Raw genomic sequence first — 20,043 nt, 5'->3', positions numbered from 1 at the left:
AAATGTTCATGCTTCAAAATGTATCTTTTACTACAGAATGCAAAATATCAAGGCTGCACATCCAATGATGAAGTCATCCAAAACTTTTGGATTGTCTTGGGAGAGTTCTCCGTGGAGCAGAAGAAGGACTTCCTCAGTAAATAAACTCAACACAACACATCAATACTTGTATACATTGTTATTGCTATTTCATTGATTGCCTCCATTATTATATCAATTAAAACCATATAAATAACAACCAATAGACATGTAAAACTTCCTTTTCCTCTTCATAAGAATTCCTATCTGGAACGGACAGAATTCCCAAAGTTCGCAGTTCAACAATCAAGATAATCATCAAGTTGTCGTGTTACCCAGAGCCTGAGCTGTACTATCCAATGGCCGCGACATGCTACTGGACTTTGATTCTCCCCAACTACAGGAACATCCAAACACTTCGTCAGAAACTCCTTCATGCGGTCAAGTATTGTGATACTTTTGGATTGCAATGAAATAGTTTAACCTAATCGAGACTGCTACGTATGGTGGCATATCAATGGACAAATTTGCTGATTATAATTCGAATCATATAAATTTCACTTGTGGTTGGTGGACCACACAATTCTGAAATTGTGTCAAAGTAGAAAGCTGGCTTGTGTTAATTGCACTAGAGACAGTGTTTCCCCTAGGATTGAGCTACAGCAGCGGAGTTTAAATGGATTTTTTCGCTGGCAAATCTTTTTGTGTGCTCGAAAAGCGCTCCCTGCCGGGAGGTTTCTACGTGTCTTCCGGCACCAAAAGGGTGTACATACAGTACATTTGTGCAAATTAATGAGCAGGGAAAAATATGGAGAGATTAAACATAATACAAGTGAAATCTTTAAAACAACTATTTACATTTATTTTACAAAAGATATATTATATCAACAACCACCCTCTACAGTAAAATCACATAACACAAATACTACAACAATCGAGAAGGTCTGTGCCTCCAACCAATGCATCTTCCCCTCTCCCCATCACAAAGGTCGTATAGGACCATAAAGAGGCAATGCTTCTGTTGAACAAGTTTTGGGGCTCTAGAGTCAATAGTGGCGACGCTACTGAAATTGTTGCTATAAAAAAAGTATGTTGATTTTTGCTAAAAATAAATTCCTTAAATATAAGTAGAGATATATTTTTCAAAACTAAAGGTTGCAATAACCATGCCTATATGGAAACCGCTTTAGGGCTCTAGAGTCAATAATGGCGCCGCTATTTAAATTTTACCATTGTGCTCGTTTTCAGTTGTGCACTTTGCAGACGGTCCCTAAGCTCTCGGTTGAAAGCCTACAGCTCACAGAAGCCAATGCAATTCACCGTTCCCTAAAGACGGCTCGTTTGGATTTGGGTTCTATAGGTTACTACATTACTAGAGGTGCTTAGCTAGAGGGGTCAATTGTGTCGCAACGATGTTTCACTGATCTATTGAACCGCAAACTCCGAATCTGCCAATTTATTTCCAACTTTACGGAAGTTCCTCTCCGTTCATATGCTTTACTCTCAGGTGTGTGAATTGACCTTGATATGAAGCTTCCGTAGGGCAAAATAACATTCGTTTTTTAAAGAGATAAGGCGGAGCTCTGCTCTCCTCTCCGTTTATATGCTTTACTCAAAAGTGTGTGAATTGACCTGGATATGAAGCGCATATCCAGCGTCCGTAGCGCACAGAATGTTATTTTATTTTGGGTAGCGCAAAATAATCGAACATTCGTATTGTCACGACCCTACTGGATATTCAAAACGGCTCTCTGTCTGGGCAGGAGTCGAGACACATGAGTGGTAACAAACCACAGCTGGCAGGCAACTAGCTTCCGGCCACGTGTGCAGTGACTCACCTGGGTTGATTCCTGGCGAGCTCTGGTCCTTCTCTCTCTTGTTGAGGGATAGCCCAAGCGTTGGGGTAAACGGTAGCCTGTCCCGTTGGGTTATTGTGTGACATATAACATAGACGAACACTTGACAGGCATACACGACAAAGGAGTGGCCACGTTCCCTGTAGGAATCCCTAATCCTGGTACTGTCCTTGTATATGGGCAAATAGGTTTTACAAAATCGTATGGTTTCTGAGTGCAACAAAGTCTGGGCATCATGCTGTCTATCCAGACACCATCTTGCTTCTGTCCGCCATCGTGGATCCCTCAGGTGACCATAATCAAGGCCAATCAAGGGAGCCACTCCCAAAGTTAGCACGACAACCAGTTACCCACCAACATAACATTACCCAACAGTAGGATCGTGACAGTATTTTAAAGAGATAAGCTGAAGCTCTCCTCTTCTCTCGTTAAAAAAAGAAATTCATGAAATTCATCATGCAAAAACCAAACAAAAAAACCAAACATCAAATTCATCATGTATATAGGGGAAACACTGAGGGGGCTGGTATGTGCTAAGCTAACAACCAACAATAATGATCATTAACAGATAGACGTAAAGCTTAAAGTTTAATGGCTTCGTTCGAGAAGAAAAATAAGCTACTTGCAGTTTTATGTAATGCCGTGCAGTGTTGGGAAAGTTCACTTTCTACGTGAACTAGTTCAATGTTCAGTTCACAAATTTTAAAATGAACTAGTTCAGTTAAACGCTCATAATTCATAATTTCTAACTAAGTTCACGGTTCCAAAAAATGAACTACGTAGTTCTTAGTTCTTTTTTTCAATATGTTGCTGTGAGCTATGATGTTTTTTCCAGTATTTTGAACATTGAGCCTCCTTTGTGCTTTGTCTAGGTTAAAATAGAGTGGTTGAATCAAGTATCGTAGTGAAATACTGTTTCTATCGTGTTTTATTGCACATTTAGCGCCTTTTGTAAATCCCATTGATTTCGGTTGGAAGACTCTTAAGGTACGAACACACCAAACGCGTAACCCGCGTAAGATTTACGCGCGTAACGCAGCTAAAATGTTGCTTGACCATTTTGTGTCAAAAAAGGTCCTACGCAGCTACGCGCCTGTGGCTGCGCTGGATTTAGGAGTCCGAGGAAGGAAACCCAAACGCCGCCGTGTTTGGGTGCATGATAGAGCTTAGATCGGGTTAGATTAAATAATCTCGGATATAAATAACAATAATTGGGTTAAATAACTTCACATAGTGTGTCTGGTGTGTTTCCTGCATTCGTAGTGTTGATCAGCAGAGATATAGTCCGCCAAGACGTTGAGGTTGCATAGCAACCAGAGACGCTGTCCATGCAAGTGAATGGAGCGTTCCCTCTTTGTCATAACTATCAAACCAAACATCCTTCACATTCACCGAGCGAACATTATGAAAGTAAAATGCACATTTCTCGCTAAAAATGTTTACATAAACGCATTTAATGGCGTAACTATGTTACTATTTCCACCCAGAATAAAGAAAGATGTCGGCCGTATGCTTCTGTGCAAGCGTCACTACTCTCTGCCAGTGACGTCGGGTCAAGCTCCACGCTGATTGGCTATCGCGGCTAAGCATCACGCGTTGGAGCGTTGAAAGTTAAATTTTTTGAACTCCGGGCATAGGCGCGTAGGTGCGTTAGGTGCGTATATACGCAGCTCATACGCAGCTAACGCGGCTAAAATGTTGCTTTAGCGCATGTAACGCATCTACGCAGCTCATACGCGCGTAAACCAATGGTTCCCTATGGAAAAATTGCCGATTTTATACGCGTCTTACGCGAGTAACGCGGTTGGTGTGGCCGTACCTTTAGACTCTTAGCTCGTTGGCCGGAAACGGAAAGGGGGGGTGTTCACGTTTGGTTATAGTCTTTTCGCTCGGTTCTAGCCCTTTCCGTTTCCGGCCAACAAGCAATGATTCTAGGAGGTATTCTAGTGGCTGAGCTATGAGCCAGAGAGCTAACGTTATGGATTGTACATAATTATAATTCGAAATTCGTCTCAGCCTTTATACCACAGATACTCTAGGGTCTATAGCATATAACCGTGTTGTCTGATTACAGTTTAATTCATTTTTAACAATTTAACAGCTCTCGTTTTGAAGAATAGTAAACCGCGCCATTAGTTTCAATTGGAATCGTGACGTATATACTTTCAGCATAAAGTGTACATATTTATAATTTGAAATTCGTCCCAGCCTTTATACGACAGATACTCTAGGGTCTATAGCATAAAACCGTGTTGTCTGATTACAGTTTAATTCATTTTTAACAATTTAACAGCTCTCGTTTTGAAGAATAATCACTGCGCCATTAGTTTCAATTGGTATCGTGACGTCTATACTTTCAACATAAAGTGTACATATTTATAATTTGAAATTCGTCCCAGCCTTTATACAACAGATACTATAGGGTCTATAGCATATAACCGTGTTTTCTGATTACAGTTTAATGTAACAGTAAGCTGACTCACCGCGACTGCAAATTAACCACACGGATATAACCATGGCAACCGGTCAAACAAGACGGCGTTCTGCGTGCGCATCCGCCGTGTTGATAAACAAATAACCCGCCTATTGAACGAAGTTAAACCACGTGAGCGGGCCGTTCACAGACCCCAGAATGAACGAGTTCACAGTAACGTTCATCAGGCAGTAATACAGTCCGATGGTTCACGTTCGCCCAAAATATGACCGAGTTCATTAGACAGTGTTAGACCGAGTTCGAGTTAGACAGTGTTCTGCCTGAACGCGTTCAATGAACGCGTTCAGGCAGAACACTGTCTAATTGCATGATTATGTTATTGTATTTACACAGGTAACACTGCATTGTTCTTGGTAAACCAAGAACCATGAATTAATAATGTTATGAAGAAGTCATCATGAATAAGTAAACGCCTTATTAATATGATCGCCAAAGGCCTGCATTAACAACAGACTAGTCATAGTATTCATTTTCAATTTTACAGTATGTGATTATATGTTGGAAATGTATTAAATAATGTTGCTGCTTTGATTACTATCAGAATGTAAAAATGTATTGACTACGAGGTTAATAGATTAATAAGATTTACTTTTTGAGTGACTTTCTATGCAACTGTACTGGTCAAAGGCTAATGTCTTAGCAAAAGAGTTTCTGTTGAATTAACTATAATTTTTAACAAATTACATTTTACAACACATGCTTTTCACAATTAATGCATTTAACTTTTCACTGTATTTGCAAATATACCTGGGAAATAAAATAATTCTGACTCAAGTAAATTGAGGAGTGACGCTTCTACTTCCCACTGAAGTCATCTTGTTAATTTGTTTTATGCGGGGCTTTGTAATAGCAACTCCTGTTTATCAGGACCTTGAAGGGATTGACTTGGGTTTCTTTAATTCCCCTTAAGAAAAGCAGCATCAGGGACCCCTTCCAAGTAGTCATGAAAACTCAAAGCAGCACTTAATTTTAAATGTTTATCAATAATCCCAATTTCAGGAACAGGCCACCCTAAGGGGATGAGAGGGGTCTGGCTGCAGACATCCATCCACACGAACATCCGCTGCAGGCATCCACCCCATGATCCACCCACAGAAACATCCACCAGCACACTCAAAATTGCAATTTCTTTTAAATGTCGTTTTGCACTGCGCAATCGCGAGTTGCAAATCCAACGTGCGAAAGGGGATAATACACAGTAGCCTATAATAGGAAATGCTCAAAGGTAAATATATCAGCGTAATTTAACACTGACTGTAGCTTTTTATGGGTAAAGAAGCAACGGTGAAGGACCGTACTAAACGCCCTATCCATTGTATGGGTCTGTAGAGCGCTAATCAACTCAATGAAATGTATTTATTAAGCACCTTTATGTATGTCTTTGTCATGCCCGTTTACGCTTCAAACTCGTGCATACTGCAGAAAATATGCAACAGCGCACCCTGGGGTCACACATTTCGGTGGGTCGCAGAATGGGGATAAGTCTTTCACTCTCTTATTATTGTTGAGCCATTCATCAAAAGCAACACTAACACAAATTATATCGCAAACACAAATTGCACTTTTATATATTTTTGTTACATATATACAATTTACAATACAATTGAAATTAAGCTTTGTAAGGGCTGCATGCGGATGTGTCGTCATTCTAGAGTTTCAATTCAGAAAAAAAGATAATATTCAGTTTCAGTTTCGATTCCTGCTGGGACGCTTTGAGTTGAGCTTGGCTATTGTGAGTTGAGCTGGGCGTTTACATTTTAGGTCACTGTCATGGTGGAAACATCTGGAAAGCAATAATGTTTTCATGGGGAGAAATTAATTTAGCGAGGCCGAATGATTTGGCAGAAAACCGAGACTCAGAGAAAGACTTTCAGTTCGTACCATCGACCAAACCGATAATAACGAGTTTCTCTGCCACTAATTCAACGGTAACGTTTACCAAAAGTGATGGATCTTCATACTTTCTTCGGCGGCAAAGGGACCAAGATGGAAATGGGACATTCGGTGAAACCAGTGAGTAATTTTAGCACAAAGTTGTCTATCTGGATATAAGTGACAAAAATTGTACAGCGTTATGAGAAATAGCCCTATTGCATTTAACAATCCGTCCACAAACAACAACTAGGACTATACAACTATTTGCATAAACAACACAACTGTTTTCCTGGACATGTCCCTGCTCCTGACTATATTTATTTTTTCTAGCGAGTGTCAAGTGCAAACACGTTGTAGCTTCAAGTTCAGGGGACTCTAGTCTTCTCCTGCTGTCCCGGGATGGCTCTGTCCTCTATGTGGAACTCAGTGCATCTGCCATTCCAAGGTGATGTCTTAGTCGTCATTGTTGTCATAATATGGGAAAGGTTTGTCTACCGCGTTTTAAAACTATTCAACAACTATGTTTCCTTGTTTCACTGTGATTTAGATCGCTCAAAAACGTCCTTAAAAAAAGGATCATTCAGGTCGCATGTGGAGACCAACATTCCATCGTTTTAACTGAAGGTAGGCTATAGGTCTATATCCTACTGGATTTAGCCTACTATTGTTAGGCATACAACAATGGAAACTATTTTTCATGATACTGTTGCCTATACATATTGCTTTCAGATGGACAAGCATTGTCTTGGGGCAGCAACACTCGGGGACAACTGGGTCTCACCCTCCCAGAGACCTCTGTCGTCCCGTCCCCTACACCAGTGGCAGCCCTGTCAGGGGTACCCCTAGTCCAGGTCACCGCTGGGGGAGCCCACACTCTGGCCTTGTCTGTCTCTGGAACCGTATTCGGCTGGGGGCAGAATGACGCCGGTCAACTGGGTCTTGGAGACACGACAGGTATAAGGCCTGTGGGAATGTTCTCTTTAGTCAGGAGATTCTGACTGAATAAACTATTTAGTTTCATGATAAGGCTGAGGATGATAGGACCATTAGTTGCTTGTTTCCTGAGAGCCGATCAGGTGTTGATCTGCTCACTTGGTAACACAATGATTGGCCTTTAATCCCAATTCAGCCTAGACATTACACAGTTTATATCTTAATGTTATTTATTTCTCTTACACTTCATCTGGTCACATACTGTTATCCTGGAGATTATGTGAACTAAACTTGGGAGATCTTTTGAATGTGTGAATTTGTATTTCAATTCATGTCTTCAGACAGATCTACTCCAGTGACAGTTGAGCGTCTCAACCTTAAGAAGACTGTTTCCATTTCTTGTGGTGCAAGACACACTGCTGTTCTGACAAAGGTAGCTATATTCAAATATTCTTCTCGTAATGACTGCATTTAGCCATGTCTAAAGAAAACACTCAATCAATGTAATCTCAATTTCATCTAATTTCCATAGTCACTTTAGTGAACTCAATACAAAAATAACCCTAAAGATAAAAAAGGCTGAGTGTGTATTTCCTTGTGTGTTCCTTTAGGGAGGCGTGGTGTTGACCTTTGGCAGCGGTGGCTGTGGGCAGCTGGGACACAACTCTCTGCTGAATGAGCGGACCCCTCGTGTGGTGGCTGAACTCTGGGGCGCAGCGGTCACCCAGGTCTCCTGTGGCAGGTACTCTGTCTTCATCTTTTCACTACTGTTCACTAGGAGACGCTTCAATCCAAAGTGACCTACAGCGACTTAAGTCATTAAGGAGCAGGTAGAGGGTGGTCATCTTGCTCAAGAATGCCCAGGGCTGAGGTTGTGGATGTTGGGGATCGAACCCAGTACTTTTTGCCTGGAAGACAAAGATTACAGCCAGTGTACTATTCGACTGAATCTATGTATATATGAATCATCCGCATATTTAATTATAATCTATTTAACATTGATATATTTACTATTTATTTTCTGCAGCAACCACACCATGGCATTAGTAGGCCCAACAAAGAAGATCTATTCATTTGGTCGTGGAGAAGAAGGCCAGCTTGGAAACAGGCTCACCACAGACTGTTTGGTGCCTCTGCCTGTTCTGCTGCCTCATGGTAGGAAGTCACGCAGTTCAGGGTTAAGTTGAGGGTAAAGGAGCTTCAGGAAGCATTTTCATGTTTTGTTTACCTTGGTTCTGGGGTTACAGTCACACTGTGAAACATTTCAACTAGCTTGTATCTTAAACTTACCTGGACACATCATGTAAAATAGCGATTTTAATAATGTTAATAAAATCAAATCCTATAATATATTGTCTGCTAGACAGCCCATACCTCTCTTTTGCCGCTTTTCCACTGCATGGTACCAGCTCGACTCGACTCGACTCGACTCAACTCAGCTCGCATTTTTGGCGTTTCCACCGCGAAAACATGGTATCTGGTACCTGAAGTGGCTCCTTTTTTTAGTACCGCCTCGCTCAAGGTTCCAAGCGAGCTGAGCCGATGCTAAAAGGTGACGTCGGCAGACGGCCGGCCACTGATTGGCCAGAGAGTGTGACGAAGTCACGAGAGCGACATGACAACCATGCTGGTAACAGCCATAGTAGGGCCGCAGCCAACATATTCCACTTCTTCAACTTCTTCAACATGCCAGCTAATAATACCATTGCATCGATGTCCTCCATTGTTGTTATGTGGGTTCTGTCCATGTGTGGGTTGCGTAGGTGTTGTTTGCGTTGCGTACAAAAATACGTCACGGCCCTTTCGCGCAGCCGACCCCGCCCACGTCCAGGAGGTACTATTTGCGGTGGAAAACGACCCGTGCTGCTACCGTGTCGAGTCGTGTCGAGTCGAGTCGAGTCGAGTCGACCTACATGTGTGGTGGAAAAGCGGCATTTGTGTATTTACTTATTATTAACTTCTCTTATTAGGCCTACCGACAATCCCAAAGACCCAACCACTCACGGGCCGGGTGTAACGCTACACGTGCTTGTACCGAACCGTCACAGTACAGGCACTTCGGTGTGGTTACAGAGTTGGACCGCCGTTCGTAAATGTGGCGTACATAGCGTTAATATGGCGAAAAGGCTTGTTTTGCGATGACTTGAAGTCGGAAAAGGCTTCCGACCGTTTAGCCAAAGTATCCTACTCCATAATCCGACTCCATGGGCCTCTACGAATAGTCAAATCTCCTCACCTTTATGCCTCCTTTCCTTAACCTTTGTGGAAAACGTCATCGGGTCAAGGAGAGAGGAAAAACTGCTTCCTTTCGAACATAGGAAAAGACAGCACTGTTTAAAATGAATTGGACTCCACTCTTCCTAACAGACGTCATTGCGTGACGGCGGGTATTGCCGACCTCTAGCAAAGAGCGCTTGTTTTAGTCAACCTTCGGAAAATGACTATTTGACTACATGGTTATCAAAAGCTACAGTCAGTGTTTACTGACGTTGATTTACCTTTGAGCATTTCCTATTATAGGCTGTGTGTAGAATGCTGTTTAGGATTATCGTTTGTATCAAGAAAGAAAGAACCAGCGAGTGACGATCTTATTCCCGCGCTCCTTGCTTGACCGCGATCTAGCATCTAGGTTTGATTGCTCTTCCTTGGGTTCCCGGATGTTAACACTGAATTTTCAGAGATTGAATTTTGTAGCTGAACTTGGCATGCTGAATTTGGGGACTTTACGTTGAATTTTTTAACGTTGAATATTTGATTTTGAATTGTTTAACATTGAAAAATAAAGCTGGATATGATTTATTGAGTTAAATTCAAAGGCCAAAAATCGAGATACGTTATTTCAATGCATAAATATTCAGTGCTTAGAATTCAATGGCTTTTTATTTTCAAAATCCGATGGCACAGATTTACTTCCATACTTTTGTGTACCGTTACACCCCTACTCACGGCACACAGCCAGCACACTTTAAGTAGTTAGACGTCAGGAACAATGTTTCATAATGTTTTCATAATCATACTATTCAACTTTATGACTTCTTTATTTTATCTTTATGTATATATATATATATATATTTACATATGCATGTATGTTGTGGTTCTTTTTCATGAAGGAGATGACTGTAGTATAAAGCAAATATTTGCTGGAGGAAACCAATCTTTGGCCCTTTGTTCTCTCAGTCAGGTATGTGTATGTATTTTGTATTAATTCGTTTGGAGACATTCCACATGCTTGGTTAGTTAACTTGGGGATGTCTTCCAGGAGCCTGAGAAGGATCTTCCGGGGATTGTTACAGCTCTGGATATGGACACCATTGATTTTTGGCTTTCAAAGTGTCAAAAACCAAAATTATGGCAGCAAATCCGAAAGTAAGCTCCATATCTTTCAATCACACTATGATATCTGATATGAACGTAAACTTGTTTAGATCAATATATTTAATATGCCCTTTGCTGAAGTTTTTATTAATTTCTAGAAAGATCAAGGATATATTCTCCTCCACGTCTTCCTTGAATGCCAGCTTTCTTGACAGAAGGTAACGCATTTTAAATCTTTTGATTTAATTCCTTTCATAAATATAATTTCAAGTTGATCGTTCAATGATATTCAAGATAGGAATTGTATTTTATGGTCAACTTTTTCAAATAGCGATGACAAGCACTACCAGACCTCAGCCACGTGCTCTGGCTTGGACTTGGTTCTTCTCAGCACAGCTTTGGCCAAGCTAGCGACAAAAGCTAAAGTGCTACAGGAGGTACAACAACATCTAGTGAAGATACCAGCCTCTCTCTCCACCTTTATAAAATAAAATGTATCATTCCGTGTTCAGAGTCAAACACTGACAACGCTGTAAATGACTTTGTCCTGAACGATGCTTTAGGTGGAGACCGTCGTCAGAGACTGTCTCCTGCCCTCGTTGACTGGGCAGCCGGTCGGGTTTGAAGGCCTGAGGGTTTACTACCTGCTGGTGGAGCTGCTGCAGGTACCGCAGCTCCAACAGCTCTCTATGGGGGTGGCTGATGCCTTGCTCTCTCTGCACCCAGACAGAGTGGCAGTCCTTGGTAATAGACAAAAATAACTGATTAAGAACAACAAATGCACTGCATTGTGTTTTCCAAAGCTGTTAAACGTCCGCTGTGTGTCTGTGATTGATGCAGTTGGACTGTGGTCCAGGACACCTGCCTTTTACCGATCCGCAGTGGAGACCTTCTGCAACGTGTCCAGGAAGCACCTCTCCTCCTTAGATGTGGAAAACAGAGAGAGAACCAACCTCTTTATGAAGACAGCAGGGGTTTTGCAAAGGCTTCATTCTGTGAGTGTTTACTGTAAATGGTGGAGGATGTCTGATGACAAAATTCAAGTCAAGTGGAAGGATAAGCTTAGTGGCAAGTTGTGTTCGACTCCTAAGGTTCGAAAGGTCAACCACATCTGCAGCCTAATCTAGGACAAGGTTCCTAAACCCCCCTAGCTGCTCCTCAAAGGGGAACCATCACACTTAGATATTTTCTTGCATAAGAGCACTAAACATGAAGCCAACCGTCTTTTCATTCTATTTTCAGACGGATTTTCATTCTATATTGTTCCAATTTGGTCAATAGGCCAACTATTTTGTTGGGCCTCGATGTTGAATTAAATGTAATTTTTCTATTCACGTGTATGAATCAGTACCCATTTATTTTAGAAAAATATACGAATGTGATGATTCCCCTGTAATGACATGTATCTGAATTCAATCTAAGTTGTTTTAGTTGAAGTTGTAGATTTAAGTGTGTTGCTGGATAACTGAATAATAATGTTGTCCTGACTGCAGGCCAGCAGTAAAGGTTCACGGTGCCTCGCAGATAGTGTTTTCCATGTGACGACAGTCATAAATACTATCGAGACGGTGAGTATTTAACAAAATAATAATTAGGCACCTCTTGCGAAAAAAAAAAAGTTTTATATGAGGCTCTCTCTCTTTAAGCAATATCAAGCAAAGGTATTGCTGTTCTACTGAGGATTAGAATGGTAGTGTTTGGTCATAAATACAAGGCCAAAGGCTGAGTGCCGATGATAATCATAAAGCTTTTATACAACCCTAAAGGTCCACTTATTAATTAACATTAATAAGCTCCAACAGATCATGATTTTATAGTTTATTTATTAATTATTTGGCTCCACCAACATAATATGCAACTGGAAGAACTTTATCCAGCAATACCATAAAAGTTTCCTGCACAACTACTATTTGGTGCTTTGTTTAGGTCTAAACATTAATGCGGACCAGCTCATTTGTATCTTCAACATTTATCTGTATGTTTCTATTTATTGTACAATCAGTGAAATAAGAATCCTGTGTGACCTATGTGATTCTGATGAGTTAACAGTCAATTGATCACTAATGTTATTACAGATTATTACCAACACCTGTAAGAGTGTATAGTTACATATCCCAGTGCTCTTATATTCAGCTCTATAACATACTAGGTTGATAATAGTGACCTCAAATAACTAAGTTACTTAAAAAAGTAATGAGGTATTTATATTTTCGGTAATTAATGATAGAAATAGATATCGCTGCATCTAACAATATTTTTCTCTTCTCCTCAGTTTGTAGAACTGTGTTCCTTGAAAGCAGAGAAGGAGCACAGATTAATCTACCATGTGGAGGTGGACAACGATGGACTAAGGATAATAAACAACACCAATTATTATTTTGTACGTGGTTGGAGACATTACCTCCTGTTCTGTCAGGAGTCATTCATGTAGATGGCTTGGTTCCACTCTTACCTGGTGCTCCCTGCTGTAGGATTTAAAGCAGGACATACAGTTGTCAGATACAGAATACCAACAGCATACCGACATTTGAAAACAGGGAGCAATATATAATCCCCCATTTGGTTGGGATGGAAGGTCTTAAATTGAGTAGAGTGTCCTGCCAGAACTAGCTGCGCCAATTATGTGTGAAGAGATTGCTCAAATGTTGTCTTGTATGCATCAAGATATAACCTCTAAATTGTTATTCTATATATAGAGAATCTTGTTGTCTCTGGTGAAGTTCCCTTGCATTCTACCCGTAGAATGCAAGCTGAAGCTGTGGATGTATCATCTGATCAATGCCACGGTGAGATTATATTTATTGAAAAGGATATTGTCAATAAATCGAGTTCATAGAGCCAATACGATTATTGTTCCACATCTACCACACAATGTGTTGATTTCTGCGGTGTTAAGAGCCAAATTGACACTGTAAGGTTAATTAAGATTTATGCTACATCATGCTATACAATGTTCTACCATACAATGCCATACAGTGATATTCATGTCGTCATATTCTACCTGCTATGCTACACTTTACTTGAGGATACTATACTTTACTCTACTATACTGTACTTGACTATACTTTACTGTAAACGGATTTGACTTTACCTACTCTTGCCTTTCCCTCCACCCTGTGAATATCAGAATTTGCAGCCAGGAAGCATTCAATTCAATGTGCACCGAGGCACAGTGCTGAAGGACACTTTAATATGTCTGCGGACTTCTTTCCATGACCCAAGATTAAAACTTAAGGTTGGTCAGCAAATCATTGCCCCAGTTAACGTACATGGTACTAATGTTGGTGCAATTCTGATAACTCTAGCCAACATTTGGGTAAATCTAGCTAAATGTGTGTATTGACATTTTTTCTTTCTTGTTATGTTATCCATAATCTTAGCATAGTATATGGCTTCTTTTTATTGTGTATTTATTCAATTGGTCTCAAGTTGTTCTGAATCAATGTATAAATTCTAGTCCATTTCTCAAGATAAGATAAACAACATGCCATGCATCTATTTTATTAAACAATCATAGATAGTACCTGGTATCGTTATAATATGAATACCTTGGCTCATTGTTTAAAAGGTAAACCTCTTATGTTTACAGGTGAAGTTTATGGAGGAAGATGGCCTTGACGATGGAGGTGTGTCATTGGAATTCTTTAACACCCTTGCAAAAGAACTTAAGGAGGCAGAACCACAAATACTTGAAGTGAATAAGGAAGGAGTGGCCTGGTTCAGCAAGAAGGTACGTAAACAATAGTATAGTAGCAGTAAGAAACTGACTTCGAGATTAATGATGAAGGCATAAAGCATAGATAGCAATAATGAATTTAGTTTACCACTATGGGTGCAATAGGGGATTGTGTGTAGAGAAAAGTAAATGAACTTGTACAGTAACCATGGTGACTGACAAAGATACCAGTTTTGATTGGTTTCTCCAGGTCGCCCAGCTGACTGATGAGTTCTTCCTACTGGGCACGCTCTGTGGCATGGCTCTGTATAACCAGTGCTTGATGAACATCCCCTTCCCCATGGCTCTCTTCAAGAAGCTCCTGGGCTTGAAGCCAACCCTGGACGACCTCATGGAGCTGTCGCCAACTGTTGCACAGTACTTCTATTCTATGCTATACATTACATGACATGCTATAATATGCCATAGTATACTCTATACCAGTCATACTCAAGTAGCGGCACGCGGGCCTTTTGTGGCCCGCGGGGTGTCTATTAATGGCCCTCGAGCTGTTTTGAAAAGTTTTTTTAATTATTAAAAAAAAAAAAATAAAAAAAAAAATAATCGTGCTGGGCGCTCTTATTTTGAAAACGCGCGCCGCGATCTCAATACGAGGCTGGGGGTTACAACGATAAACAGATAGTACTCCAGCCCACAGACCGCTCCAGCCCTCCCAAACTCGAGGCAGACAGTCCATCTCAGCAGCAGTCAAGGCCGATTTAGGGTCGTTTTAGACGCAGAGACGTAAGCACGTAATTTACACAAGGGACTTGTTTTAGACAAGTTTTGATTTACGGTTCCTTTAAGGTTCCTTAAGGATTGCGCGTATTGCAAGGGGATTCTCCGCCAGAACAGTAGGGGGAGCAACGAACGAATCTGTGGGCGTGGAAGTGGAAATCGCTGGCTTGTTTATATTTATAATTATCATAATTCGTTGTTGTGTTTTCTTCTTCTCCTTCTTCAAAATTCTTCATTTGCTTCTGTCACGGCCTTTTAAAAATGGCGCTATTATGCTGTAAAACCGGAAATGTGAGACTCCTGAAAGGATGTGGTTAGCTGGCCAATCACAGTCTTTGCGAGCTGCGTAGGGCCGTAGTGTTTTAGTCGCATAGTCAGGAATTTTGGCCGACGCACTTAAGCACGTAAGGGGGGATATTTTACCGCGCAAGGGGGGGTTATGTATCTTACGTGCTTACGCGTTACGTCTAAAACAGAGCATATATCGGCCTCAGTCACACGTATACCGACCGGCCCCTTGAGTCACTGAAATTTTTTTTTGTGGCCCCTCATCATTTCTACTTGAGTACCCCTGCTCTATACTATGCTATACAACACTATCCGTTGCTATATAATATCATTATCTGTAATGCTATTCTATGCTACAACTTTCTTATGCTACTATAATATACTGCCAGTTGTATTAACCTCCATACTATGCTAAATTACCAGTTGTATTGGCATATTCACCTGTGTTTCATTACAATTTGATGGGGTTGTCTTAACTTAAACTGTCCTCCCAAAAGGAGTTTCATCAAGCTGCTGGACGAGGATGAAGAGGAGGCTGTTAGAGACCTAGACTTAGATTTCGGAGGGGTAAGAGCCAATGAGATTTAAACCCTGTTTAAAAGCACTTACAATGGAGACCTCACTCTAATTTTACACCAACTTTAATTCTGTAGGATGCAGAAGATTTGGATCTTCTACCTAATGGAAAGTCCATTCCATTGACCAAAGTCAACAGGTGTGTATGTATGTATGTACAGTATGTATTTGCAAGTGTCACGGTACACTGGGCAGAGAGATCACAAGCCTCCTAAACAGTGCTTAATTTGTAAAGTGGGAGGTCCCGGAACGCAGAGGGGGGGTGGATCCGGCGACTTAGTACGGGGGTTAGAGGTAATGGAACAAAGAAAAATACACTGCCTACTAGGGTTGTGCGCCGATGAACGATGTCATCGTCCGTCGTGATGGCTGACTGACATCAGGATGGAGGGCCACCATCGTGATGGCATGCCCCCCCCCCCCCCCCCCTTTCAGACACACACTAATCCAAGTCTCTTATAGAGTTAACCTAAATACTCTGCTGGGATTGCTCTGTAAATTAAATTGAGAATATAACTGATGCATATGCATGCTATTTTAAATACGGCAGTCTTTTCCAGAGATGTGACGTGTTAGTCTTCCGCGATATGATCGCATTTCTCGAGTCAGATTACGCAGTGCCATGTCGCCAAACTAGGACTGTGCGGCTGGAGAAAATGTACAGCGAAGCAGCAGCCTCCCTCCGTGAGATCCTGTCCTTAGCGGAGAATGTTGCCATCACCACGATGCTTGGAAAGCGTCGGTTACGGAGTCGTGCTTGACCGTGACTTTTTCAACGACTGGGTTGTGCAGAGTGCGATCCTGAAGACCCGCTCAATGCCAGAGAGGCACACTGTGGGAAACATGAATTTTAGTTTCCAACTATTTATTTAAAAACTAAAATATCTGTTTTAATGTGTGTATGTTCAATTAAATGTTTTTATATCTTAAACAAATTCCGTTGCAAAGAGGAGGCGCGGAGGTTCAATATCCTAATTAAAAAGAGTTAGTCGGCCAACGCTGGCACATTTTGCCGATTGTAAATTGACAAGAGAAATTGTAAACGTTCACAATCCTGCTCTGTGATATTTAATTTATCGTAATTTCTATTAACTTGTGCGTGGCGCACATGCATGTGTTCATGCATCGTTTTTTCCTCGCTGCTTGCTCCTCAGATGCGGCGAATTTCAAAACTGTCGGGCGTGGTAAATGTTGGCCCGCTCCTTTCAGTGCGTCAACAGATCTCCGACATTTTCAAATGACGTTAAATCTTAATAAACAACATGAAATTCTTAGGATTTGTTCTGTAAATTTATGTATGCATATTATTATTTTAACAATTTTTTATTTTTTATATGAGAGGTACCGGATCTGCCCAAATAAGTACCGGAACACTGGGAGGCCAAAATTAAGAGGTGCCGGATCTTGTTCCGGCAGGATCCGGCTCAAATTAACCACTGCTCCTAAGACAAGGGCTTCATCGTCTGTCAGGGCATGAACCACTCTCTAGCCTGACGACCCAGTGTAGTGGACAACAGAAACTTACACGGCTTGCTTACATGAAACAACCAAAAGGATCAATTAAATGACCCACACAGCGAAGGAAGACGATAGCGGCCCCCTAGCTCGGCGTCGATCGCTCAGACGCCCACCACATCGGCAACGGGAATGCCGCTATGTGTTGGTCGCAGGAAGGGGCGGCCCTAGGCATTAGCTGTGTCCAGCATTTTTGGTTTCAAGTTGTTTTTCTAAAAGGTTCTCCAATGTCCTCCGGTTATAACTGGCAGTAGGTTGTGCCATGTCGAAACAAGCCTTCCTCATCTCGGTCAGAATCCCGATCGGTAAATGGATCGGGATTCTGAACTCCCCCCCCCCCCCCCCCCTTATCCGGGTAACAGGGGGGGGTCAAACCAATTTACCCCAACCATTTATCCAAGCCTTGTCACATCCCATTTCATTGCCCAACAAGCAAGCTTGAGACATCCAAGAACCCACTAAGTCTGAAATAACTAAGTAACAAATTTGGGACCCGAGATCACCTAGCCCTATCATTGGATGAAGTGGTGACCTCCTCAGGGACATGGCCTGTTTATAACAGGCGCGTGTCTGTGTGTTCAGGTATGTATGCATGGCATGCATGCAATGGAGTGTGTGGCTGGTGCGTGTGTTTGTAATTCTATGAGATTTTAGAGCAGACTACAATGCTTCACAGACACGTGTCTCTAATCCAGGCAGAAATATGTGGACCTCCAAGTGGACATGGTGTTCAGCCGCTCGGTGAAGCATCAGTTCAAGGAGTTCGAGAGAGGCTTCACTAAAGGCTGCCCTTCACCTGAGTGGAGAATGTTCCTCCCTGATCAACTCATGACGCTCCTCAAGGGAGAGGAGGTCTTCAACTGGGACGATCTGAGACAGGTCAGACATTCAACGCTAACCCTTCAAAGACAGCACAGAATTTAGCTTTGAGAGCCCTCAGAAATATCTGTTTGCAGATTTTATCGGCTGATATTGGCCTGTTTCAGATATATCAGTATCGGCGAATATGTTTGCCGATATGCTGACCAATATGAAAACTTTAGGAATGGGGTCGATTTATTAATTATCTCTTAATGTATCCTCTAATGTGCCGGTAGAACCTCTGAATGCTTTTACTGAGCACATCAACATAAACACTCCCAACCAGTGTTGGTCAAGTTACTTGGAAAAGGTAATTAGTTACTGATTACTGATTACTTATCCAAGAAAGAAATCCAGTTACTTTATTGATTACTTATTTTCAAAAGTAACTAGTTACTTTACTAATTACTTTACTTAGTTACTTTTCAAAAACACACTAGCTATACACAACCTGAATACACTTTTTTAAAACTTGTTTTTATCAGTGTCAATCTTTTTAGCTATGCACATTGCAGACAAAAAAATAAATTAAATGCAACAGTCTCATTTAAAGAAAATCGTTTTGGTGTGTATACACACCTTCATTCGAATAGATGTAAATAAAATACAGCCATAAAATAATTAAAACCAAAGTCTCTATTAACATTTACATCTTTTAACAGTTGCAGTGCAGAGAGGAGTAATGCGTATGTGTTTGAACTGTGTGTGTGTGGAAGGATGTGTTTCATAGATAAATACATAGATATTATATATAGTTATATGCTACACGTGAACCTCCTAAGATGGCGCAATTTGATTGGTTCGCTATCTCGGGATATTGGGCAATATCCCATGATTGACATCTAAAACTCTATATTGTTCTCATCGCAAAATGTCAGCTGATAACAACAAATATACCTTCAGTCTCGTCGGCTACTCCCCACTATTCACTTCGCCTTTGGCGGATAACTGTTGACTAATAGCCTAGATAGATAAATAGCCTAGTCAAGTCTTTATTAATACCAAACTACACGTCGGGAATTCATAAAGGACGGTGATTCGGCTCACACAGTATAGCCTACAAGACCACACAGAACAAGGGAGACAACAAGTCTGACTGGACATACACAAAATACATCATATTAAAACTAGACCCATGCGTTGATAGATAGATAGATAGACGGATAGAGAGTATTAAATATGTTGTATTATTTGTCTTGCGGAGCCAGCGAATCCTGTGCACGTATGCAAATTAGCCATGTGCGCCTAACACAAGAAAGAGTCTTGCACACACGTGTCTGTTGTTTACTTCAAGACGTTGCGCCGCTAAAGGCTACGTCATTGTCACGAGACAGTCTCAAAAAGCAAATACGGCAAAATCACAAATTATTTTACTGTCTATGGCAAAAATAAATCACGGGTTAGTAACGCAGTAACGCAGGCTGCTTGCAGGAAATTAAAAGTAATCGAATTACTATTTTTGCAATTGTAATCCCTCCCTTACTCGTTATTTGAAAAAAGTAATTGGATTACAGTAAGGCCTTACTTCTAACGCGTTACTGCCCATCACTGCTCCCAACACAGTTTAACATGATGTTCTGCAGTGTTTCCCCTAGATGTTTTTGTAGCAGTGGTGCTGTGAGTTGCTGTGATGTTCATTTTCAGCTATTTCTTGGATATTTATCATAAGCCTTAGAGAAATAAATGAATGCAGATTTTTTTTTTTTTTTTTGCACTTTGATTTTCTACAGAATGCTGCATATGAGTACTGCACACCCAATGATGAAATCATCAAAAACTTTTGGCGTGTCTTCACCGAGTTCTCCGTGGAACAGAAGAAGGACTTCCTCAGTAAATAAAACTCAACACAACTTATCATA

At 41.1% G+C, this 20,043-nt stretch overlaps 1 protein-coding gene across 4 annotated transcripts in view; it reads left to right on the top strand.

The window, feature by feature from the left end:
• LOC130379411 (probable E3 ubiquitin-protein ligase HERC3) overlaps positions 1–20,043 on the top strand; it is a 47,441-nt gene that overhangs the window by 24,982 nt on the left and 2,416 nt on the right. Inside the window, exons 1-23 of one of the 4 annotated variants that reach the window (XM_056586217.1) lie at positions 6,048–6,381; positions 6,574–6,688; positions 6,791–6,867; positions 6,973–7,197; positions 7,518–7,609; positions 7,788–7,918; positions 8,204–8,331; positions 10,287–10,357; positions 10,436–10,542; positions 10,650–10,709; positions 10,823–10,928; positions 11,055–11,235; positions 11,332–11,486; positions 11,985–12,059; positions 12,764–12,871; positions 13,188–13,277; positions 13,619–13,726; positions 14,081–14,221; positions 14,418–14,584; positions 15,730–15,799; positions 15,886–15,947; positions 18,019–18,202; positions 19,915–20,014. In XM_056586217.1, the coding sequence (XP_056442192.1) occupies positions 6,165–6,381; positions 6,574–6,688; positions 6,791–6,867; positions 6,973–7,197; positions 7,518–7,609; positions 7,788–7,918; positions 8,204–8,331; positions 10,287–10,357; positions 10,436–10,542; positions 10,650–10,709; positions 10,823–10,928; positions 11,055–11,235; positions 11,332–11,486; positions 11,985–12,059; positions 12,764–12,871; positions 13,188–13,277; positions 13,619–13,726; positions 14,081–14,221; positions 14,418–14,584; positions 15,730–15,799; positions 15,886–15,947; positions 18,019–18,202; positions 19,915–20,014 (2,770 nt within the window). In that variant the 5' untranslated portion in view covers positions 6,048–6,164. Of the gene's footprint in view, positions 1–36; positions 137–276; positions 3,024–6,047; positions 6,382–6,573; positions 6,689–6,790; positions 6,868–6,972; positions 7,198–7,517; positions 7,610–7,787; positions 7,919–8,203; positions 8,332–10,286; positions 10,358–10,435; positions 10,543–10,649; positions 10,710–10,822; positions 10,929–11,054; positions 11,236–11,331; positions 11,487–11,984; positions 12,060–12,763; positions 12,872–13,187; positions 13,278–13,618; positions 13,727–14,080; positions 14,222–14,417; positions 14,585–15,729; positions 15,800–15,885; positions 15,948–18,018; positions 18,203–19,914; positions 20,015–20,043 lie in introns of those variants that run through there. The other 3 variants (XM_056586219.1, XM_056586218.1, XR_008895116.1) reach the window with 3 other exon arrangements.

Source organism: Gadus chalcogrammus, chromosome 3, assembly GCF_026213295.1.
Source record: "Gadus chalcogrammus isolate NIFS_2021 chromosome 3, NIFS_Gcha_1.0, whole genome shotgun sequence".
In the NCBI taxonomy this organism is placed as follows: domain Eukaryota; kingdom Metazoa; phylum Chordata; class Actinopteri; order Gadiformes; family Gadidae; genus Gadus; species Gadus chalcogrammus.
This window is presented reverse-complemented; position numbering and strand designations above follow the sequence as displayed.